The sequence below is a fragment of the Phocoena sinus genome, chromosome 8 (genome assembly GCF_008692025.1).
Source record: "Phocoena sinus isolate mPhoSin1 chromosome 8, mPhoSin1.pri, whole genome shotgun sequence".
Classification (NCBI taxonomy): Eukaryota; Metazoa; Chordata; class Mammalia; order Artiodactyla; family Phocoenidae; genus Phocoena; species Phocoena sinus.
Genome location: NC_045770.1, coordinates 86,901,566 through 86,926,964, shown reverse-complemented (window position 1 = coordinate 86,926,964; position 25,399 = coordinate 86,901,566). Strand labels below are relative to the sequence as shown.

The 25,399-nt window shown below is 44.9% G+C and overlaps 1 protein-coding gene across 1 annotated transcript in view; it reads left to right on the top strand.

The window, feature by feature from the left end:
* Positions 1-25,164, top strand: part of PAMR1 (peptidase domain containing associated with muscle regeneration 1) — a 70,892-nt gene extending 45,728 nt beyond the window's left edge. Inside the window, exons 7-11 of the mRNA XM_032642091.1 lie at positions 15,858-16,070; positions 17,855-17,921; positions 21,116-21,348; positions 22,312-22,604; positions 24,105-25,164. Of these exons, the coding sequence (XP_032497982.1) occupies positions 15,858-16,070; positions 17,855-17,921; positions 21,116-21,348; positions 22,312-22,604; positions 24,105-24,641 (1,343 nt within the window). The 3' untranslated portion in view covers positions 24,642-25,164. The remainder of the gene's footprint in view (positions 1-15,857; positions 16,071-17,854; positions 17,922-21,115; positions 21,349-22,311; positions 22,605-24,104) is intronic.
* The last annotated feature ends 235 nt before the right edge of the window (positions 25,165-25,399 follow it).

Genomic DNA, 25,399 nt, shown 5'->3' with positions numbered 1-25,399 from the left:
GAAAAGCCAGAAGTCCCCGAAGGGTTTCAGCAAAGCATTTTTAAAGGCCAGGTGAGGGAGGGCGGGTCACAGGGTATGTGATCAGCTCGTGTACAATTCTCTGATCAGTTGATGGTGAGGTAACAGAGTGGTGTCAGAGGGATTAACATTATCAGTCCTTAGGTGCCAGTAGGTCTGGGAGCTACATGCCCATGATCATCAAGTAGTTAATTTCTTCCACTTGGTGGTGGTTTTAGCATCTGTAAAACAACTCAGGAAATGTGCACCAGATACTCTTACCTAGGTACTTCAGAGAGGAGCTACAGCGGAGGATATGGGGGGGGGAGTCTGTCCCGGGAAGGGTCCATAGGGTCCTGCTCAGTTACAGTGGCCCTCATTAACCCTGGTTCAACCAAACAGCAGAAATAAGAAGAAACAAACACAAAGGAATAACTCACTCCAAAGCAGGTAGAAGTTTCTAATTCATGTTCTTGAAAGGCAGATCATGACTCTTCTCCGATATTAGACTCAGACTTTTGCCAGAGGAGAGAAACTAGAACATGTATCTGATGGGGCAAATCCATTGCCCTGCGGAAGGGTGCAAATGCTGACCACTGCCCACGCCAGCATCAGATGACATCCAGCCCAGTGGTGCCGTACCCAGGACTGTGCCATTGGCAGAGAGGAACTTAAAATACACACTATGACTAGGAATCACCTGTCAAGGGTCTCTGGTAACCGAGACCCTGTGTGTATCCTAACAGAAGTTTGAGACTTAAAACAGGTGCCGCAAACTGCAGCTGTCAACACGGAATGAGACGTTTGGAAGAACAAGAGGAATCAAAATGTGGGGAAAGCCAAGGAGGGCAGCTAATGACCTAGGCAGGGTTCCCCTGAAGCAAATCCTGACATGCGGATGTGTGTGGACATGCCCCCAGGCGAAGCTGGTAAGGGAGTGGGGAAGCTGGGCCAGGAGGGAAGGAAGCCAAGCAGAGTCATGGTTTCAGGCAAAATCCCAGCCTTAGTGTTAACAGGCAATGGACTCCGGAATGTGAAGTACATCTCAGACTGTGTCCTGGCTTTAATGCAAGGCAGCTGGGCTTTCATAGCCCAACTGCAATCGGTGATTGGCTAAGGGCTGCCTTGGGCGAGCAGGACGTGATTAAGTTTCTACGCTGTGTGCCAGAGTGGTTCCAATAACCCTTGAGCAGTGGAAGAGTTGGTAGGTGCAGGCCATTGGAAGTAAAACAGTGTAGACTGGGCGGGGGAGAGAAGATAAAGGGCATCCAAGGACAGAGCACCAGCAGTGTTTGCTACCATCACTTCTAACTAGCATGCACAGGTAACTTTGGGGTCATCCTATATATAAGGGGCCTGGTCTGACAGCATTCTATAAAGTTCATGCATTTTTTCAATTAATTTCATGAACTTGCCTTGCAAGCAATGTAGACAGAAGCCAGTTTCGGTAGCGTGTCCTTGAGTGTACATTTCATTCTACTCAAAGCACTCCTTGCTTTGGGGTGGCACAGCTGACCTGAGTGTGATTATGCCGGATTCTTAGAAAATGATGTTCTGCTTTGTGGTTCCTGCCTCGTTTAAGTTCACTGGGTGGTGTGCAAGGTAGAGAAGAGAAATGTTGCTTTCCCTTTGTTTCAAGAATTTGTATATGGAGTGATTCTGGAGTCTTGACAGTGGCAAATCCTGAGTTCTACCCTTTAGATGCAGAGGGGGAACAAAAAAGGAAAGCTTAAATTCTTGGTGAACTAACTGTACGATATTAGAGCTTTGATAAATAAAGGTAAAATTGGAGTGAAGTTAAAACATCACCAAATTAGTCAAAATGCCTTTAAGAAGCTGGATCAAATCATGGAGGGGCGGGTGGAGGTGGGGGGAAGGAAATTGGTCCAAAAGTTTTGAGTAAAATATTTATGAGTAGCTTTTGAGCCAAAAAAAAACCGACTTCTCTTCATTGTTATTCTATCCAGCAAAATACCAAAACAAAACAAAACAATTAACCATGATGAAAAACATGTAATGTCATTATGAACTGATTCCTAGCTTGGTTCAAAAACTGTCTCAAATTACTTTTGGTCTCAAATCACTTTCCGTCTCAAAACATCAGTATAGATGGTCAAGAGAATTCTTCCTAGCTACTTTACAAAATGTTGTTCAAAAACCGTGATTTCCTTAGTACCCTATAGTTGTGACTGGGTGAAGATATTGGTGGTGGATATCTGATATGCCATTTGCTAGCGTCAATGTAGGGGACCAAATGTTTGATTATTTACTGTAAGATTTAGGTCTGTTTTTCCTTTTAGGAAATTCAGCATGAATTCCAACTAACTCAATGAGGGAATGATCACAATTGGCTGTGGCAGTTTACCTTGTAATTTCTGAACAAACGTTAACCATTTTTCCTGAGCAGTTTATCATCTAGAAAAAGAAAAAAGAAAAGAAAAAAAAACTTTATTGTTTTTCTCATGAGTATATCAAAAAACCGAACAAACCTCCCTGGAGGAAATTCTTTCAAAATTAATAAGAAACTGAAGCATTCTGGGATTCTCCAAATTCTAAATTGTCCAGATTGGACTAGGCATATGTTTTTTAAAAAATGGCTTTAAAAGCGCCAAAGCCGGGCTTCCCTGGTGGTGCAGTGGTTGAGAGTCCGTCTGCCGATGCAGGAGACACGGGTTCGTGCCCCAGTCCGGGAAGACCCCACATGCCACGGAGCGGCTGGGCCCGTGAGCCATGGCCGCTGAGCCTGTGAGTCCGGAGCCTGTGCTCCACAATGGGAGAGGCCACAACAGTGAGAGGCCCGCGTACCGCAAAAAAAGGAGAGGCCACAACAGTGAGAGGCCCGCGTACCGCAAAAAAAAAAAAAAAGCGCCAAAGCCAATATTAATGAGAATTGCATCTTTTGTTTATGTAGCACCAAATCTGATGAGGGAGAACCACTTCATAGTTGCTGCTTTAATGCACTGCTCTCCTAAAGGTTTTGTGGAAAGGTAGATGACCCTTTAAGCAAATGAAGGATTTGAAGTACAGGGTGCAAGACCCTGATCCCGGTCAAATTGAAAACCAGAGGCCAGAATTCCTCATTTCCCACGTTGTTCACAATCTCTCTGACACCATTCTCACCACCTGGCTTGATGAGACTCCAGGTGATGGATCGATGAGCTGTGGTTACCATCCTGTCTCATTATCAAGTCCTCCCAGAGGGCTTCCCTTCCCAGGTAAAGCCCACCTGTCTCTCTTTTCTAGAGTCCCGATTGACTGTCTCTTGATATGAGCTATTCTCTTTATTTTCTTTGTGTCTGTGTATATCGGTGAGTGGGAGTGGAATAGAAATAGATTTTCTACTAAACTACAGAAGAAATATATACTTGTAAAAATAATCAAACAGTACAGAGGTGTATAAAATAAAAAGAGAACATTGTTTTCCCTGACCAATCCCGGTTCCCAGGGGAACCACTGTTAACAACTAGGTGAGTATCCTTCCAAACTTTTTCTATGACATGCAAACCTAGGTTGTCTATATGTTTTCAGCTGGGGGAGATTTTGTCCCCTGCTCCCACCCCCTGTGGACTTTTGGCAAACTGGAAACTTTATTGGTTGTCATAATAGCAAGGGGGGAGAGTGCTACTGACATTTGGTGGGTAGAGGCCAGGGATGCTGCCAAACATCCTACAATACACAGGACAGCCTCCACCACAAAGAGTTATCTGGCCCAAAGATCAGTAGTGCCAAGGTTGAGAAACCCTGTTTTAAACAAAAGTGGATTAAAGTATACATACAATGTTTCAACTTTTTGTTTTCCGTGCTCATATCATAGATATTTTTTCCAGGTCATTCCTTGTTGGTCTCCCTCATGGGGGAAAGAAATGGCTGCTCAGGACTCCATTGTATGGGTGTCTATACAATCATATCATCACTCCACCCCTTAAGATGGACTCGATACCACGTTTAATATTTTTACTATTATGAAGAAAGCTGCAATGAATAGCCTAACATATGTTTCTTTGCTCACATGCAGAGGTATTTTTGTAAGACAAATTCCTAGATGTTGAACTGTTCGTCCAAAGGGTACACGTATTTAAACTTTGGAGAGCTGTTGTCAAAATGGCCACCAAAAGGTTTTACCAGATTTTACAAGATGAACCATTTTAAATGCCAGTCCTCAAAATAAGAATCAGAAATTGCAGGTCAGAAGCCAGGGTCTATTCTTGTCAAGCTGGAAACGGATTTATTTTAGAAGGAATTCTGTGGGTCTGAGGGGAGATGTCTCGTTCAGATTTTGTGTTGTAGTAGATGAAGAAGAAGATACTGTCAACACAGGTTTGCCCTGTTCGGTTAGGGAGAGGGTGCAAGAGCCCCGAGGACAACCTTCAAGGACGGCTACCCCAGCCTTCTCCTCAAATTTTTTACAAGGAGCAACAACCTTCCTGCTCCCAGGTGAACTCCTCTGAGAACAAAAAGAGGGGAGTGGCCCCTCCTCGGCTTTGGGGCCAAGCTAACCTCCTGCCAGCACCCTCCGTGACCCCAACCTCCCTGGGCCACCGTGTAAGAAACTGGGGCCCCTTTCTTTCCCTCTGAAATTTCCTGTTTCTTTGTGTGGAACACGAGGACAAAATAAGTTCTTGAGTAAACGGTCGGAATCTTGTTTTGAAAAAGTGGAGAGCGAGGGATTCATTGCCCCGCTCCAGTTTCCATGTTGCCTTTGTTCCTCTGGCCCAGTTGACGGTGCCGGGGTCTCCCCTCTGCATCCTAATGAAGGGTGATGAAACGGGCTAAATCTTGGGGCACAATGCTCATACTGCAGGCTCTGACACGCCTTTGAACAACACGAATCGGCTTCCACCAATTAAAGAAAAATGGTGTCTCTGGATTCATCGGGGTTTTGGAGCATCAGAAGGTTTCCCACTAGCCTGTCCCAAGGACTGAGAAGAAAAGAGCCCAGGATGAGAGGCACACTTTATACTTCAGCTTCAAAGGGCCAACCCGCGTTTCTCAGCAGAATAAGTGATTGGGAGCTTTGGGGTTTTCAAGTAGACGTTAACACTGATGCAGTGAGGATGTACTGAGACCCCTAGTGGGTCACAATTGCCTCTCCCATCACAGATAAATAACGTGCCTCAGGTTAGCTGGAATTAATGCAAATTCTTGTAAGATCTCTTAGGGGAGGTATGGTAAAAATGGAATTATTTCACTGGCTTTTTTGCAGTTCTAAAGGCCTATTTCATCCTTAACATGTGGAAGACAGGTGCACCTTTGTTCACAGTGAGATGATGCAATCCTGGGTGAAGAGCTTGGACTCTGGTCAGAAAGACTTTGGTTTGGTTCTAAGCCTGCAATTAGCCAGCCCAGTAAATCTCGAGCAGGTCATTCATCTCCTATGGGCCTCAGTTTCGCCACTTATAAATTCCAGGAAAATATTATCTAATTCTTCTTAGGGGTGATGGCAGGGATGGAATGAGATGATCCATGTAAGGCACTTATATATAGATATTGATGTTATTATATTGAATAATAGAAGCAGTTATTCTTATTACTACTTTTGGCCCCATGTGGCCATTTCAAAGTTTGGCAGAAAGCAGGGATTCTCTAGACAAGGGGTTAGGATAACAGCACTAGTTTCTACAAACTAGATGATCATGACAAACCTTTCTTAGGGTTTAAGAAAATTCTCACAAGACTTTCTAAGTTTTCTCTGTGAACCCTTCCTCCTGAATCATTGCCAGACACTAAGTATTGCTACCATTACACCAGTATCCAGGCAAGGAAGATTGGGTTTTAAAGGACAGGTAGATACTGCCAGTGCCCTTGTCATAAAGGAACCCTGGATCCCAGGAGAAGACATGCACATTGCCATGATGGATGGGGAGTCTTTGGAGCCAGAACAGCCAGGAAGGGGCTGTTAGAGGTGATAAGTGGAGTAATGTCAGGGGGAACTAGATTGGGAAACTCCAGAGCAGGTTGCCCCAAGCATCATGTTATCTAGTCAGCCTCCTTATTTTCTCATGGGACTTTTTAATGGTCACTCATTTAACATGGGGTGGGCTGTATGTCAGTTCCCTGTGGTTATGCAGGAAACCAAAGCTCCAGAGCATCCCTTACATATTTTATTAGAGTAACAGGGTAGAAAAGAGAATACACAGTCTGCCCTGAGAGGGTATGAAGGGTATAGGGATAACCCCAAGGGAAACAGTCCCGGGGAATCTGTAGTTGTTACCCACCAGCACTTGGTAACCCAGAGCCTTCAGAGAGTGGAGGAGCCCGGAAAGATGACTAGCTAGTGGACTGCTTACTTCTTACACATCCCCTATACCCGAGCCTCCCACCTCCTCTCCCTCCCTAACATGGAGGTGAATCTCTGCCATCCTTCTTAGCATGTTTAGAGGGATGCTGTCTCATTTGGATTCAGATCTGGAAAGCCAAAGAGGTCACTGAACACAGTAGAAGCTGCCCTTGTATAGTTATCAAGGTATTTGTTTGTTTGCTTTTATAATTTAGGGGAAATTTTCCTTTTCATTTGGATCATTCCTTCTTGGTAATTCTGAGTCTACATAGACCTAGTGACATTTTAGTGTTAACTCTGCTGGGCTCCATGCGCCTGTGGCCTCTTAACCAAGGCATTGCCTCTTCTCATTCAGAGTAAGGTGATTGGGGTTGGTATATAAGGGATGCATTCTGCTAGTCAGTAATTGTTTTAGTTATGGATGGCATTCCAGCCAAATAATAAGAGGACAGGTCAGGCCTCCTAAACAACTCTCCAGCCTGACTGTCTCCAAGAGTTTGGGGTGGAGTGCCCACGAGTGTGGAATGGGCCACGTCCACCATTGTTTTACTAAGACTTTGCCTGCTTCTTGTTGGGGCCCCCTTGGCTTTTGCTTTGGCAGACGTGGTCACTGAGGCAGGACTTAATGCAGGGGGTGGATTTTATTTTGGTTTTGGGTTAAGAGGTAACCCATTAGAGCTGGGATGGACTGTATGCCCATGCAGGGAAGTGGGAGGAAGATGCAGAGTAGAAGAACTTGAGAGCAAAGCAGAATTAACTTCTGACGGAAACAAACATCCCTGCTGTCACAGACCCTGAGACTCCAGCCCCTTGACAAAGGCTACAGAGTTCCCACTTTTCCTTAAAGCCTCCTGCCTTGTGGGGTGTTCACTACCTGTCCCTCACCCTGCTTCAGAAGGTGAAAGCTTCCTCTCTGTAAAACACAAGACATCCTTATTGGTATCCAAGTATTAAAAATTACAACAGTAGTTATTCTCACGATTCTCAATATAGGTCAAGCTCTGTGCTTTATGTGACACTGTCTCATTTCATTGTCATGACATCCCCCTGGGGTAGGTACTGTTATCCTCCCCACTTTGCAGATTCATCCAGCCGGACATTTCTGAGTGTCTGTTAGGTACCAGGCACTGAGGAGATAAGGCAGGGCTCTTCGGTGTGTCTCCCCCTTCATTAGGTAGAACTGTTAAACAATTCCAACCTTAGCATGAGGAGAGTGGTCACGCCATACATTTCCCAGCGACAACTTTTTCTAGAAAGGCCTTTGGTAATGGTGGTGGTGGTGAGAATTCCTAAGTTGGCAGGATCTCTTAGGACTCACATGTTCTCAGAAGCTCAGGACTCCTCCGCAAGGTCATTCTCTTCATCCCCAAGGCTAAACAGAATCGTATTGCCTTGTTTGGGCCATTTTCATTGGGATGTATTTTATATTTGAAAAGTTAACCATGAATGCCATGGGGGACATTTCCCCTGGTAGTTTAGTGTTATTACCCCCCTAGCCCCATCCCCAGGAGCTGACTCAGAAACCTTCTGAGATTTGTGGGAGCCCTAAGAGGACTTACTGAGCACATCGGCTAGGTAGAAGACAGCTAAGTTTCTATAGTTATGTAGGTTGCTCATCGGCTCTACCGAATGAGGATGTGTGAGGTTCATTTTTTTGTTTTGTTTTTTTCAATTAATTTTTATTGGAGTATAGTTGCTTTACAATGTTGTGTTAGCTTTTGCTGTACGGCAGAGTAAATCAGCTGTACGTATACACATATCCCCTCTTTTTGGATTTCCTTCCCATTTAGGTCACCCTCAGAGCATTGAGTAGAGTTGCCTGTGCTATACAGTAGGTTCTCATTAGCTATCGATTTTATACATAGTAGTGTATATATGTCGATCCCAATCTCCCAATTCATCCCAACCCCCACCAAAAGACCAGAACTTTCTGAGGATGTTTTGAAGCTGACCCATCTCTCAGGCACAGGGAGTTTCAGCTGTCTAATGAAATAGGCCATCCAAATACCAGAAAAGTGGTATCCAAAAGACACAGTGTACCCAAAGCCAAGGACAATACTGATTAAGATCAATAGCCTCAGCCTCCAGATTGCTGCCAGATGAACAAATAGCAGTGTGTGTGTGCGGTCCAAGCATAATGGCACACGGGCAGTCTCATTCACAACTTCGGAAGGCTGGAAGCCATCAGGGCGGCAGGGTTCCATTGGCTGGACAGCGATCAAAAGGGTTTTCAGTGGGGGTTTATATCACCAGTTGGTATCATTATTCCTGGTCGGGGGAGACCTGTGGGGAAGTAAAAGATGTTGGGTCCAGAGGCACCAGACGCAGATGTTAGCTGAATAGGAAGAAGTGAGGAAGAGATGCGAGCCCGTCCAATGGTTGTCTCTGGGTGTTGGTCTCAGATTAAGTTGGGTTTCCAGAATGAAGGAAGTCCCGATGAGAAAGTTAATGCCTTTCCCAAACAGAACTTTAATTCTGTCACAAACCATTCCCTTGACTTTTTGATGAGTGAGAATGGGTGGATACCAAGAATATGTTAAGGATTGAGACTAACACCCCAGCTCACGCTGCCAGCTAGATAATGGGGTAATGAATATTGTTGACATCTTTTTCCCTTGCTGGAACTCTCAAGATAATCTTACAGCTCTGAAACCCAGCTCCTGTTAAAGAGACAGAGTAGTCCTCTTAGTTTTTTTGCTCAGGTGGCTCTCTGGCTACCCTAGATATATCATTAATATAAAATTAGAGGAAAAAAGTATGCTTTTTTTAGGTGCAGTTTTGTAAATCACATCAAACCATTCCTGAAAGCAAGCAGGGTATAAGTGATAATTAAAGTAAAACAATTTAGAAGTGGGACAAGAACAAGCGACGGAGAACACTAGGTGGTGCAAGAAAATTAATCAACGAAGTGGACAGCCAGCAGCACTTCACCAGCCTTTCTCTACAGAGAGACTTACAGGGCTTCCAAAAGGCAAAGCGGTGATTGGATTCTTTGGTTCTTAGGGGCTTCTTCTAGATGTTGTCTCCAAATTTGAACTTACAGCTTTGAGAACAAAGGAAAAGACAAATATTCTTGAAGTCTGGTATATCATACTGAAATTCTAGACTCATTCATAAGGAGATAGTTTGTGAACAGGGATATACTGGTAGAGAGCAATATAATGGAGCAAGAGGTATGTTTTCTTGCCACAGCTGGAACTGCTCCCTGAGTTTTGTGATTATTTGGGGAATGGGAAAGTGGGTCCACTCCCTAAATTAGGGATGAAGAGTGTGAACTTCCTTCTCTTATGGTCCATATAGTTGATCTGACAAGAAGGCACAAAAACGTGGTATTATTTGTGTGCACCAAAAAGCTACTTTTCCTTAAAATGTCTCTACGTTATCCTGACTTACTCCCTGACGTCTTCATCATTGTGTCCATTTCTTATAGACCTTCTGGACCTGGTCATATTAGCTACTTTATATTGGGTATGAATCTTCGTGCACCAATCAGGGGAGAAAAAGATACAACTTTATTTGCTTTAAATGAACTTAAATCTAAGACCCACAGTTCAGGCCCGTGAGAAGTTCTATACCCCAGGGCTGTAAAAAGGTCCCTGGCTTCCCACAGACAGCACCAAATCAGCAGGGAGAATCCTTGGATGGTGGATTCCGCGTCTACACTGTTTAGCTTAGGGAAGTCCATTGTCTTAGAGCACCTGACCCCTTCAGGTCAAACAGCCCTGCTGGTAGGGGTAGGGGTGGGATGCTGGAGCCTGAGATATCTGTGGAGGCTGGAGACCCTCTGATGAGACGCAGCCTTTCTAGTTGCAGTCATCCTCCTCAAGATCTCCCAGGAGTGCTGAAAGGCAAACAGGGCCCTATGCCCAGGGCTGAGATGACAACCTCTCTCGGGTCTCATCACCTCCCAGGAGTGTTGCCCTAGGGAGGCATGAGGGGCTCTGGTACTCAGGGCTAAGAAAACAGCAGAGCTGTCTTAGCTTAGTTTCTCCCCAAACCAGACCCTGAGCCACATTTGGGTCCAAATGATTTATTAAAGGAACTACTCTCGGGATCAACCAGTAAGGGAATTGCAGCAGCAAAATAGGAAAGAGGAAAAAACCCAGCACGAGTGATTTCAACTGAACTCCCAGACTCAGCCTGATCCTGTGGGGTGCTGGGAAGTGTAAATTACACCTCGAGAAACAGGAGTTGGGCTTTTGTACTTCCACACCCATCAGTCACTGGCTACAGCCAACCCTGAGGTGGGCATGAGGGAACAAAAACCTAGGCATTTTTTTAGCTCTTCATATGGGCAAGATGGTGCCCATGCCCAAGGGGCAGTCCTGTGAAGGTGGCAGGTGCCAGCTCTCAGCAGCAAAGCACACCTGTAGAAGCTGAGTTGGTAAAAGGATACAAGGAGACCTGGATGGGGCACCAGTAGTGATCACTGGAAGAACCATCCCACAGCCATTGCATCTCCTCTGTAAAGTGGTATCACAGCCAACTGCCTAATACTGTTGCCCTGAGAAAAAAAGAAAACGAGGGAAGGACTTTCTTTAAATGTTTATCTGAAACAGTATCCATAGAAATGCATCCCAAGTACTATTTTGTTCGAAAGATAGACTGTAAAGGCATGCTAACCTTAATGTGTTCATATCCCTGGGCCGAGTCCCAAAAGTAACAGGACAATGTGCTATTTATTACTAATTATATAATATTTTACTTAGCAAAAAGCAAGAGCTTGATGGTCCTTCACACCGGAGATGCAGATGTTGTAAATTCTCATTTGGCTTTGTGGAAAAACATCCGTCCTACTGAGGGGAAATGAAATCCAAAGTTCTTGAAAAATCAAATAGAAAAGAATCATGAGTCTGTTCAGTGGGGAGATACAGAGCCTTCTAACCAGAGACCCACAGGGGTAAAAGAGAGGGAGTTGGGAAATCTAACCCTGGGGAGATGGGCTTTTGAGACGCAGATGCTCTATGAATCCAACAGGTAGAAGTCTAAACAGGGAGAGAAAAGGATGGATAGAGGAAGTCTTAGAATTCTCTTCAAAAACATCATAGGAGGGCTTCCCTGGTGGCACAGTGGTTAAGAGTCCGCCTGCCGATGCAGAGGACACGGGTTCGTGCCCCGGTCCGGGAGGATCCCACATGCCGCGGAGCGGCTGGGTCCATGAGCCATGGCCGCTGAGCCTGCGCGTCCGGAGCCTGTGCTCCGCAACGGGAGAGGCCACAACAGTGAGAGGCCCGCGAACCGCAAAAAAAACCAAAAAAAGCAAAAAGAAACATCATAGGAGAGGGTACAGAAGGAAGAGAGACGAATGCCCAGTAGATGTTTGATATAGGAATATAATTTTAAGCCTTCATTACACAGGATTAAAATAGATGAATGTACAGAGACCATGGTTGGTACCCAGAAGTCTGAATCAACACACTGGACCCAGATCTGGAAGCCCATCACGTTACCAAGAAGCCAAAAAATATTGCTTTATACTTGAATATGCCAATAATGGGCCTTTAGGTTCCTTTATGGGTTTTTCTTTAAGGTATATGAATTTGGGGAATTGATTTTTAAAGGCAGTAGGGTGCTTTGTAAATAAAGGCAAAAACGGGAATTAGAGACTATGTGTAGTTTAAATTACTCCTCAAAACCACCCCAGCCAGAAAAATGTTATTATCTCGTTTTATAGATGAGAAAAGCAAGTCTTGGAGAAATTAATTAATTTTCCCAGGCTCTGGTTTATTAAGTGGAAGAATGAATACATTTTAGCCTTTATCCCTTCCACCCGCAAACAGACATTTGTTGAACACCTACTGTGTGCTTATTCTGGACACTGAGGACCAAATGATTATTTAAGCCTATGGCTATCTGATCCTGGAGAACATTGTTTTTCCACCAGAGTCTAGTGACAAAACTCATTTAAATCTGAGTTCATGGAAAGTTGGATTAGTCTGTGATTATGCAAGATGGTAAAGAGATTTGCATGGGTTGGAGAGGGTATGGGAACACACACACAAAAAAAGGCATGAAGACTTAATGCTAGATTTATAGGCTTAGTGGGGAGGACCCAAACCATTTTGCCTGATACTTTAAAATATAATAACAATAGAAACAACAACAAAAATAATAAACTCTTATGGCTGCCTTTTCTGATTATAAAACTTCTAAAAAAAAAGTAGAAAGAAGCAAAAAACATTCTCAGCGTTAGAAACCAGAGATAATGACTGTAATTATTTTAAAGGATGTTTTTCCAGTCTTTTAACCCTTTGGCTCCTTAAATTGTTTTTCTTTGGTTTTGGTTTTGAAGAGTTTTATATGATATGTCTATGTGTGGTTTTCTTCAGATTTATCTGGTTTGGGACTTTGTAAATCTGTAGGTTGATGTCTTTCGTCAGAAAAATTTCAATTATTATCTCTTTACATATTGGTTTTGCTCCATTCTCTCTCTCTTCTTCTGGGATGCCAATTACACGTATTTATTAACCTCCTCACTGTATCCTTACATTTTCCTTACATTTTTCACCTTTTTGAGTCTTGGGGTTTGTTCTGAACCTTTTCTTTGAAGTTATCTTTCAGTTTGTTAATCCCCTTACACTGTATCCGGTTTGCTATTAAACTCAGCCACTGAATTTTTACTTTATGTCATTATAACTTTTTGAGTTCTAGATTTCTCCTTTGGCTATTTTTTAAGGTTTTCAGTTTTCTACCAAAGTTCTCAATTTTGTCTTTTATTTCCTTGAATATATTCAGTCTATTTATTTTTCAGTAGTGTCAGACAACTACATTATCTGAATCCTTTATGAATCTGTTTCTAATGTCTGCATTTCTCTTGAATTTCAGCCATACAGTCTCACCTTCCATTGAACCCTCACTTGGAAGCATCATTCAGCTCAACCCTGGTGACATTTCATGAGCATAACTTAAAACCAAATAAATCGTTCTCCGTTCTAAGATTCTAGCAAGTTTAAGGTGCACCGTTGATTTAATTATAGCTGTTCTGGGGATTGGGAGTAAAGAAATATTACAGGAAATGTAGGCATGTGACCTGATTTCAGACACATCACGTTATAAAGGAATAGGCATTTAAGAATTATAGAAATACGGCAGAATTCCTCAGCCGTGGGCAGACCTGTTTGGATATCTTGAGTCCGTTTCCCTTTAAATCTTCCTTTAAAGCCTCTTCAGTGAGAGGAAGAAAGAACCTGAATTGTCCTGAGGCTTTATTACCTCCAAGAGCTCGAGAACTCTCCAATGTTCCTGCCAGTTAAACGCACATGAAATGTAACAGAAATAGGATCCATGAGAATCCTGCACGTAGGAGATCATGGAGTGGGAGCCAACTGGACCAGGAAGCTACTTACTTCTAAGAGGAGAAAAATGCAATGATTAGGCTTACAGTAGACGCCTCTTCTTGCCTTCTGCTGAGACTGATGTGGCTAGAGGCTAGTTCGTTTTCTTTCAGTATTCCAAGATGAGTCTTAAGTATCACCCGATCGTTCTTGGCCATGAGCTCTAGCAAGCAAAGCTCAAAATGAATGAGGAGCTACACTTGAATTACACAAATCATAGCCCTTTGATATAGCCTAACAGGCCACAGATTCAAGTGTCTGCCAGAGCCAGGCAGCTGGTCGCTGGGGGCCTGTGGCCGAGGCAAGGCTGTGTGGTCCAGTCCAGGCAGGGAGCTCCTCCCCACACCAGCTGATTCTTGCCGTGTGAGCATACGGACCCAGGGTTTCTGGAACTGAATTTTGTCAGAAGCCAGGAACACAGATTTCTGTGAGAAATGCCCTGATTTTTATGTTGACAGTGAATTCCATTTTCTAAAACTTGCATGTATAACACATGTTTTTGAGATGGTTGAAGTCTGTGGCCTCTTGCTGGTTGTTTCTGGGCTACATGTTCAGCACTGAATGAGTCTGTAGTATAAGAAGGTGGCCCCATTACTGAAGCAATATGGAATGCTTGCTCTCGCATCATAGAGGGATTCCTGGAAATATAAGTACTGGGGGACTTTCTGAGTCCACTTGAAGCTTCAGAAAAGTGCATTGCCCTCACTATACCATTTCAGTATTTTTTTTTTTTTTTTTTTTTTTTTTTTGGGGTACGCGGGCCTCTCACCGTTGTGGCCTCTCCCGTTGCGGAGCACAGGCTCCGGACGCGCAGGCTCAGTGGCCATGGCTCACGGGCCCAGCCGCTCCGCGGCATGTGGGATCTTCCTGGACCGGGGCACGAACCCGCGTCCCCTGCATCAGCAGGTGGACTCCCAACCACCGTGCCACCAGGGAAGCCTGCATTTCAGTATTTTTTTTAAACAGCTCACTCAGTGAGGTCCTTTTTTGACACTTAAAATGGGGCTTTGGAGTCGACCCTCAGGGAAACTGCTCAAAGTACATAACCCAAAACACACAGAGTGTCATTGAGATCATCTGTCATGTGATCTACAGGCAGTCTTAGAGCAGACAAACCAGAAACTTGGACAATATTAGCAACCTTGCCAAATTGCACAGAGGAATATTCATAAATTTTTAATTCTCAAATATTGTAGAAGTATTATATGAATGGACATTAATTTCTTGCCTGGAGGCAAGCAAGTAAGTTGTTTGAAAGGTAACTGGGACATTTATGGGAAGTAAAGCATGTCCAGTGCATAATTGTATTGCGTGGGGAATGAACCTGTGTCTTAGAAAAAATGATTAAAAAGAGACTAGGGAGGCTGATAGAGTGATTGGTACCCAAACTCAGTAATTAAATGTTGAATTCTTCAGGGGACTTACTCTGTGTCCTTAGGCAAGTAATATTCAATAATTTGCCATAATCTATTTGAGAAAAATATGTTATCTAGCTGATAGAATATGTCCAGGATATATCTAATATCCTGTTCAGTGCTTAGAATAGCTGGTGATGCCAATTTTACTCTAAGTAGCTGTGCAACATGAATTAGAGAATAGAGGTATCTTTGTAATGAATATTGTTAAATGTTTAGATGGAGCGTTATATTTGGAGATCAAGGGAATTTGTTGTATCTCTGAATTTATATTGTCCTCTAGTGTTCTTTAATTACAACTTCTAACACACTAATGTTCCAGCAGATGAAATATAAAATCTAAATTTATATATGTACTCATTTAGAATCTGTTCTACTTTCTGGATACAACACAAATAGGAAACTGAATAGTCTGGTTTAATTGCCTAAGCTTTAGGGAACAAAGGAGATGATATTACAACACTGAAAGCCAATAACCCTTGTATACTGATCATAAAAACTTAGGCAAAATGTGTATTTTGTCCAGGCCTGGCCATCTCCCACAGTTTGAGAAACAAATGAACATGATTATATGAGAGACCGTTGTAGTGTCAAATTTATTTGTATCTGGGATGAAACACTTCTCAATTTAAGAATAAATCGTAAAAACAAGGGGAAGATATGTCCAATGCATGCATTTTTCTATTATGAGTTTTCTCTTAGTAATTCCTTTGAGTACCATTGTTAGCAGGTTCTGTATCACTGCGTTTTTAATTCAGTGAGACTTGTAAAGATTTGATGCTAAAATGGAATGCTTCAGACTATTAATAGCTCTCCTTTTCTTTCCACTTTCAGTCCTTGAAGAAAGAAACTGCTCAGACCCTGGGGACCCAGTCAATGGGTACAAGAAAATTACAGGAGGCCCTGAGCTTATCAATGGGCGCTATGCAAAAATTGGCACCGTCTTGACCTTCTTTTGTAACAACTCCTATGTTCTTAGTGGCAATGAGATGAGAACTTGCCAGCAGAATGGAGAGTGGTCGGGGAAACAACCCATCTGCATAAAAGGTAACTTGCAAATAATTTTGAAGTCTGTAGAAATAGATGGAGTTGCTGGACATTTTGGTAGCTCTCATACATGTTTTTGAGCCCCTGGAAAAATGCCTTCTATCTTAAGTTCTCACTGGAACCATACATTACTTTTAGGTTGGAAATCATCCATAAAACATTTGCTTCTTTTTTGAACAGCCAAAGGACCTGCTTTTCCTAATCACAATGTCTTGATGTGATCAAGAAGAGTGATGTAGTTAACAGAGCAGTTTAGGAAAGATGACAAGGCTGAGTTTTATACATGCAAACCCAAGCATAGATTTGAAGCAATTAAAATGCATTTATATGGCTACATTTATCTACTGTCTATGCAATATTAAATTAGTGCAAGAAATAAAAGAACTCAGTAGACACATCATCCCTGCCAGCCTATGTGGAGGGAGGTTTGAGATGTTAAGATGTTTAAAAGCATCTTAAAAAGACAGTAAACCCTTGAACGTTCAAAGGAGAGTTATAGAACAAATGAGTGGTGTATATTCCGAGAAGGAGTGAAATAGAGACGATTGCATGTAGCAGAGAGCACTGGAACCTGTCTGAGAAGCAGGGAAGGATTTATAGAGGTAAAGAGGAGTTGGGATGATATTCCAGTTAGAAGACAAAGGGAAGGTGGTGTAGGCAGAAGTGAAAGAATCATGGTAAACAAAAAGTGAATCAGTCCTGGAATCTGGGAGGGACATTTTAAAAGGTAGCTGGGGACCAGAACGAATGGAACGTTGCATAGGGAAGTTTGGACCTTACCCCACTTGAGAGTGGGCGTGCATAGTTTCTTGCTGAGTTGATTCCCTAGTTGCTCCAGGTCGACAGCCCCTCTCCTTTTGGTGGCAGGTCACAGTTATCTAGCTGTTTCCTGGGAAGAAAAGCATATCCTTAGCCTAGATTATCCAGATAATTGCTTCAATCCTCCACTTTCCCTTCTGAGTGTTTGTCAACAACCTGAATCATGGGAAAAGGAACGAAAGAAAGATTTGTGAAAGGAAGAAATCACTTTAGACTTTAGCCAGGAGCAAGCTTCATCCTCACCAGCACAGACTCTGATTCTTGATTTCATTAAGTATGGAAACGGTGTTACATATGTCCTTGGAGATTTTTGTCAACTCTTCTCTTACAAATTAATACAAGCAGAGTTCCCTAGGTTGCTAATTAGACGAATGTTGGCTGCTTGATTGGGAAAGTGAGATGGGAAGGATTCCTTTTCACTTGTGAAGAAAGAGAGACTTCAAAAAAATTAAACTGGGCTTTGAGTTGCCCTCAAAGGACCCTTAGGAGCCTTAGTTGCAGAGACATGGAGGAATCAGTTACTCAAGATTTATTGACGGTTGACACTGCTGTCTGGTTTTAAATGAGAGCCCTGTGATTCACTATGCTGGGCTATATTTTAGAAGCTTGATCTTGGCTTTTATTCTGTATTGATTAAGTTCGCCAATACTATTTATGTGAACAGATAATCCTAATCTATTAATTATCATTGTTTCATATCACCTGGGGGGAGCAGCTCTGCAGAGGTGTTTATTCTACTTGGGTTCTTCAGAGGGGGTTGCCAATTTAGATAAAACTCAGCATGCTCTTTTGCTAAGGGAGCTGTCCACGTCTGGCTAATGTATCTTACCTTTGAAAGCCTGAGCAATGTGCACTGGTCTCCAGAAAGGGTGGTCAGGTATGAACCTGAACTGAATGATGTGAACAGTTAATGTGGAAAAGGATTACGCAGCATTGGCTTTTTTTTTTTTTTTTTTTTCTCCTAGCCTGTCGAGAACCAAAGATCTCAGACCTGGTGAGACGGAGAGTTCTTCCAATGCAGGTTCAGTCAAGGTGAGGTTGAAACACCTGAACTCTGCTTTAAAGGCGAATGAACGTTCCTCTCCCACCCCCTTTCCCCACTGGTGTTTGGCCAAAGACAGTCTGAGGTTTCTTAGGGACACTCAGTGCTGACTGGCCAAGGAAGAATAGGGCTCGTTAGATGGAGGCTTATTAGCCAGCTGCCTTTAGCCAAGAGGTAGCAACTGTTGGAAGATGCACAGATTTCACTGGATTGTGGGAAAGTAAGTGGTGGTGGGAAGCCAGACTTTAAGATGGTCTTTGAGGAACTGGATTTTAATACTCGAGTCTTCCTGAAATTACTACGTATTTATTATGCAGCCAGCTGTGGCTTAGGAAGATGTTCTTGGTAGTGACCAATCAGATGAGGCAGGCTGGTGGGGCCAGGAACCGGAGATGAATGACTTGCCCCTGAAGAGGGATGTGAGGCCTCAGGGACACTCACCCAGCTTTTTTCCTGGAAAGATAGAGGTGGGGACCCCTGGTGGCAGCTACGGAACCTTACACCCATGGCTCCAGAAGGAACCTGCTTCCACTTGATTTCAACGAGGCTTAGTGCCTGGTTTCCTTCAGTTCCCTGCTTAGTTTTTACCTGGCAGAGAGACCTTTCAAGACCATCGTTTTAAAAATAGCAATCCCGGGCTTCTCTGGTGGCGCAGTGGTTGAGAATCCGCCTGTCGATGCAGGGGATACGGGTTCGTGCCCTGGTCCGGGAAGGTCCCACATGCCGTGGAGCTGCTGGGCCCGTGAGCCATGGCCGCTGAGCCTGCGCGTCCGGAGCCTGTGCTCCGCAACAGGAGAGGCCACAACAGTGAGAGGCCCGCGTACCGCCAAAAAATAAATAAATAAATAAAAATAGCAACCTCACCTCCACCCTGACTGCTGAGCTGACTTCTTTAGCCAGCGCTCTCTGACCTTTACAGAGCTCTCCAGTTTTCACCTTGGCATCCATCTCCACCTGTTGTCCTACTGACATTTTGTTCATTTATTTGTTCAATTTCTGTCTCCCTGTACCCCACCAAAAAAATGTGAAAGTTGTAAGTGCAGGAACATTTTCTGTTTGGTTCATGCTGAATTTCTAGTTCCCAGAACGGTGCCTGCCACATGGTGGACACCCCCAGAATATTGAATGCATGAGTGAATGAATGAATGGATTGGATCAGTTGGTTCAAGATCTGCTGTCATCTCTCTTTAGCACTGGGTATTCTTGGGCAAATTCCTAAGCTTGCTGAGCCTTTAGTTCCTCTTGAAAAGTAAGGGTGATCACAGTAACATTTGTCTCTGGGGACTGTTAAGGATTAAATGCAAGGCAAATAGCTAGCATTTACTGGGTGTTTGCTCTGTGCCCGTTACACTTCTGAGTTCTTTACATATATTAGCTCATTTAATCTTCACTACAACCTCTGAGGTAAGTATTATTATTACCATTTCATTTTACATTTTATTACTTTTTATTACAGATGGGGAAACTGAGGCTCTGAGAGGGTGAGGAACTTGCCCAAGGTCACATTGCTAGAGGAAGGAGGAAACCCAGGATGCAAATCCAGGGTCTTCAGGGGCTGCTCCCTGATGCATGAAGCTTGAACTAAGCCTTATATAAAGGCCTTAAAAACGCCTTGCACCTATGAACACCTGTAAGCAGTATCTATTGCTTTTAGAAATGGTAACAGTGAATCCCAGTGACTGGAACTGACCCCAAACAAGTGATCTGAAATATTCAAAGTTCAGAATATTCCTTCATCTCTCACACTGCCTCTGGCTCTCTCATTCCATTTCCTTTTTGGGCAAGGCATTTCCTTGGGGACAGTGGCAATGGAATCCAGTGTTTCTACCCACCCTCCTTTCTGATCTTTGTGATTTACCTGGGGCTGGACTCTCCAGTAAGTATTCTTCCCAAGGAGACATCTTGGAGAGGAGGCCCAGAGCTGTTAAAAAAGACCACCACCGGGCTTTGCATTTTCTAAAGCGGTTGTAATGGGGGCTTAGGTGACAAGGTGCCAGGTGTCCCACGTAGATGAGAAAGCAAGCCTAAAACTTGGTTGTAAATATCTTTCTGGAAGATACGCTGCTGAGTGGGGATATGATGGTCTCCAGCAGCCAGGCTCACCCAGGAACCCCCAAAGGCAACGCAAACCTTCAACAGCCAAAAACTGTGTTTGTTTGCAAGTCCAGAAGCTCCCTGAACTGCAGACCTGGTTCTAAACTTGAGCTAAAGATTTGTTGGATGAAATCAACGTGGATGGAATGTTCGCTCTGAGCACAGCACGGTACAGACACGTGAAACAGATTTCTTACGATGGATTGGCACGGCAGGGAAACCAGGGTGGGAACCATGACTGCCCTGTGTTGCCTGGGGTACTGTCTTAGCTTCCTGTGTGCCCTTCAGCACTCCTACCTACCTCTCTGGGCTTCCTTCCTCCATTCATTAAATGGGATGAAAACACTGATTCCTAAAGGAACTCTAACTTGTCAGTTAATAGTCATTATGCACTGATACAAAATGAGCACAAGTTGTGTAGTGTGCATAGCTCTCTCCCAAGAATCCCAGAGTGGCCTCTGGGTGCTTCAACTTCAGGGCTCATTTAAAAGACCTTTTCACATTCGCACACAACGCTCCTTATTTCTCCCAGTCAATGTGCTCTGAGAGAAGGTTTTATTCTCTGAGGTGGACTAATTACATCTGCTAATTGCTAAATCAAGCTGCTGTATCAACACAGTTCAATTCGAATCAATTCCTGATACTGCCCCATTATGATAATGGTTAGAGAAAAGCAGCCGCTTGGATTTCTCCCCTTGAAATTAACTTCCTTTTTTGTTTAATTTCACTATTAATTTTTGTGTGTGTGCACGTATAGCATACCTTTGGATAGCAGCTATTATGTCAGATATTATGCTCTTTGGTTAAAATCCAGGGCAGCTGGAGGCATGCCAGAAATGGAAATGGAGGAATACATTGAAGGTTGACGTGTACAAGAAAATCTGTTCAGTGGTAGAAGAGGCGTTCATGTGTGTGTGTGTGTGTGTGTGTGTGTGTGTATGAGAGGTGTGAGGGGAGAAAGGGAGAGAGACACACAGAGGATGAGATAGCTGTTTTCCCTTCCTCTGTAAGGAATGGACTTGGATACTAAAAGAGCCACAATGACTGTCTCTGGCCCTCCTCTCTCTCCGGGCCGGGTGCTCCGATGTAGGGAGACGCCATTACACCAGCTATACTCATCAGCCTTCAGCAAGCAGAAGCTGCAGGACTCCTCCACCAAGAAGCCAGCCCTTCCCTTCGGAGACCTGCCCACTGGGTACCATTATCTGCATACCCAGATCCAGTATGAGTGCATCTCACCCTTCTACCGCCGCCTGGGCAGCAGCCGGAGGACATGTCTGAGGACTGGGAAGTGGAGTGGGCGTGCCCCGTCCTGCATCCCTAGTGAGTCAATGCCTGTCCTTGGTCTACAGCAGCTTAGATCTCCCATTGCTGCCTATGAAAAGCCACTGACCCCATTGAAGACTTCTTTGGGAAAAACTCCTTGTCCAAAAGAACGGCCCTCTAACACTTTCCCTAGCTTGGTGAAGTCTGAAATTCCACAGTTAGAGCTTCCTTCCTTTGGCTTAAACTTGTTACCCAGGAGAAATGAACTCGTTAAATTGTAGACAAAGTTTTTGGGAAGTGGGGCATACTTTTTGTGGATAATTCTTTCATATTTACTTGGAGAAAAGGGACAGAGCAGTTATTAAACACCAAGTGGGGAGGGGGCTAAAGGTGCTAGAGGGCTTCTGGTGATATCTCCTTTGTTACCCTGTCTAACCCAGTTTTCATTCTCATCACCCAATGGTATTAATTAGGTTATTGTTATTAATTAGATTATGAGCTATTAATTACTCACAAGGTTATAATGATGATTACTGCAGTAATACATGGAAGTGTCTGGAATAGGGTCTTGCCCATACTAAGCTACCCCCATCCTCTTTGTCAAAGAAGAAGGATATGGCTTAGTTCGAGGTGGTCATCTTTATAGCAATAGTCATGATATTTGAATCTAACTGTTTGTATACATCATCTCATCCACTCTTCTCAAGAACCCTAGGAGACAGTTGTGATTACTGTATCCATTTTGCAGGCAGGAAGACTGAGGCTGTAAGAGATTAGGCAACTTGCCCAGTAAGTGGCTGGGGTGGTAAGCCTCCAATCGTAATCCTAGACTTTATAGTCAACCATGTCAAGGTGGTTGATTAATGTTTAAAGGGAAAAGAAAAACGGGTTAGATGCTCTGTGGTCTTGACATCCGTAGGGTCCACCTTTCCAGATTTGTGCTCTGTTGGGTGACTGACACATTCCCCTTTGGATGGGAAGGTCTGAGTTTACATTACTGAGCTGGTGCTTTCTCCATAGTCTGTGGGAAAACTGAGAACGTCACTGCTCCGAAGACCCAGAGGGCGCGCTGGCCGTGGCAGGCTGCCATCTACAGGAGGGCCGGTGGGGTGCACGGGAGCAGCCTGCACAAGGACACGTGGTTCCTCGTTTGCAGCGGTGCCCTGGTCAATGAGCGCACCGTGGTGGTAGCTGCCCACTGCGTCACCGACCTGGGGAGGGTCACCGTGATCAAGACATCTGACCTCAAAGTCGTCCTGGGGAAATTCTACAGGGATGATGACCGGGAAGAGAAAAGCATCCAGAGCTTGCGGGTGAGAGAGGGCTGCAGCCTGGAAACCGGGTCTCTGGCTCAGCAACTCCCAGTACTGGGCGAGCAGTGACTGTGTTGGTCCTGTTACTCTAGCACTTTGGCATCCAGCCCAGGGTCTGGAAATATTAGGCACATAGTAGGTGGCTAATATATATTGACAGATACTAGAAACGGGCATCTAGAAAGACTATGGAGTCTTTCCCCCCTAAAATTGTTTTAAAAATAGGATAGTAGGGCTTCCCTGGTGGCGCAGTGGTTGAGAGTCCGCCTGCCGATGCAGGGGACATGGGTTCGTGCCCCGGTCCGGGAAGATCCCACATGCCGCGGAGCGGCTAGGCCCGTGAGCCATGGCCGCTGAGCCTGTGCGTCCGGAGCCTGTGCTCCGCAGCGGGAGAGACCACAATGGTGAGAGGCCTGCGTACCGCAAAAAAAAACCAAAAAAAGATAGTAACAAATATCTTCTATCATTGGGGTCATCAAAATGTAACCACCTCTTATGTTTAGGACACTGTGCTAGGTAGGCTTTGAGGAAAAATAGAGACTCCTAATAAATTTGTAAAATTCTTCTCTTTCCCTGCCTGCCTCCCTCCCTCTCTTCCATCCACCCACTCACCCATCCAGCTCATCCATCTGTCCATCCATCCTTCCATCCATCCTTCCATCCATCCATCCATCCATCCATCCATCCATCCATTGTTGAGTTCCCACAGCATGCCATTTGCTGGGAATACATACAGAACTGAATAAGGCATGGTTTTTGCCCTGAAGAGTCCACAGGCTAGGGGAAGAGACAGACCAGTATATTGTGACTAGTCCAACACAATAGAATCCCTGAGTAAATGAGCCCAAATGTAGTTGAAGGAATAGAACACATCTGTGAGAATGTTACGGCATATCACAGATGTAAGCTCCTAGAGGCCCCCGTCAAAGAAGATGATCAGCAAGGATGGGAACAATCAGGGGAGACTTTGTGGAAAAGTCTGTAGACCACCCTGGGTGTAGCTCTATCTTACTGGCTTGAGGGTAAATGCAGTGTTTACAGTGGACCAGATGTTGCAAACTGGTAGCCTGTAGGGGTTTGTGTTTTGATAGTGCTAACATATATTTTTTTAATCAGTTATTTGCCAACATTTAAAAACCAGGAGGTTTCAGCCAGAGATCTGGAGCCTATTCTCTGGCAAAATGAGCACTTCTGCATGGCAGTGGTCAGCTGGAGCGAAGTGGCAGCTGTCCCCTCTGCATGGGGCATGCACTCCCGTTCTCTGAAACCTCACCTGTCCACTCAACTTATTTAAAACAACCTGCCAGCCAGGCGGGCGTTTCAGTTTGCAACCCTGGGAATAGAGCAGTTGCTTTCTATGATCCCTTGAGAAAAGTATCTCTGTATAATTGTAGCTGTCTCTTAGACATTTTCTCTCAATCATTTAGCCCCGGGGCCTGCCTGTTCCTGTCACTATGGAGTTGGTTGCTCACAATTGCTGTCCATTCCTTACCTTGGTAGATTTCTGCAATCATCCTGCATCCCAACTACGACCCCATCCTGCTGGATGCGGACATCGCCGTCCTGAAGCTCCTGGACAAGGCTCGCATCAGCACCCGCGTCCAGCCCATCTGCCTGGCGGCCCCTCGGGACCTCAGCACCTCCCTCCAGGAGTCCCGCGTCACCGTGGCAGGCTGGAATGTCCTGGCAGATGCGAGGAGCCCCGGCTTCAAGAATGACACGCTGCGCTCGGGGGTAGTCAGTGTGGCGGACTCGCTGCTGTGTGAGGAGCAGCACGAAGAGCACGGCATCCCGGTGAGCGTCACAGACAACATGTTCTGTGCCGGCTGGGACCGCACTGCGCCTTCTGACATCTGCACAGCAGAGACGGGCGGCATCGCAGCCGCGTTCTTCCCGGGGCGGGCGTCCCCTGAGCCCCGCTGGCATCTGGTGGGGCTGGTCAGCTGGAGCTATGACAAGACATGCAGCCACGGCCTCTACACAGCCTTCACCAAGGTGCTGCCCTTTAAAGACTGGATCGAGAGAAACATGAAATGAGCCTCAGGCCCATCAAGAAGCACTTCCGTGCATCCTTCCGTACGTGTGTTGCCCGAGGCATCGTGGACCTGAAATGTGAATCTGCCCATGAATTTGGCTGTGCCAGGGCTTCTGATGTCAAAACCAGTGGAGGGCGAGTCGAGCTTACTTTCTGGTAGGCCACTGCCTCCCTGACTGCTGGGACCATTTGGAAGATACCAGGGCTGCTTGCAAGAACTCAGTTTCTTCAAAATAGACTACATGAATAGCAAAGCAATCCTCCCCATTCATCCGGCCCCAGTGGCCTTCCCCACCTGCCCCTCAGTGGTGCGAATGCCATGGTCAGCTGTGGTCGAGAGAGGCTTGATTGGCTCCATCAGGTCTCCTCCAAGGCTCCAGCCAGACAGAGTTCCAGAGAGCCGCCTGCAGGACAGTCCCGGACAGCGGAGCCTGGCTGCGGCACTGGTGTCCGTGCACACTGCCACGTCCCAATCCCCTGTACACACTTTAATAAAACAAGGGTTGGCTTCTGACCCACGGAACGAATGTGCCATGGCTCTGATTCCTGCATGCAGCCTCTTTGAGCTACATATGTTGGGACCAATGGCTGGGTGGCAGCCCTTTAAGAGAGATCCTAGATTATCATTCCCAAATAATGCATAGAGCAAAGCTGATGCCATCTTTTCAATACCAGTGCTTGCAACTTGCCGGGCCTTCAGGTGGGGGAGAGGGAGGTTGGGCACCACCAGATAAGGCACAAACAGAGGAAAATACCAGGG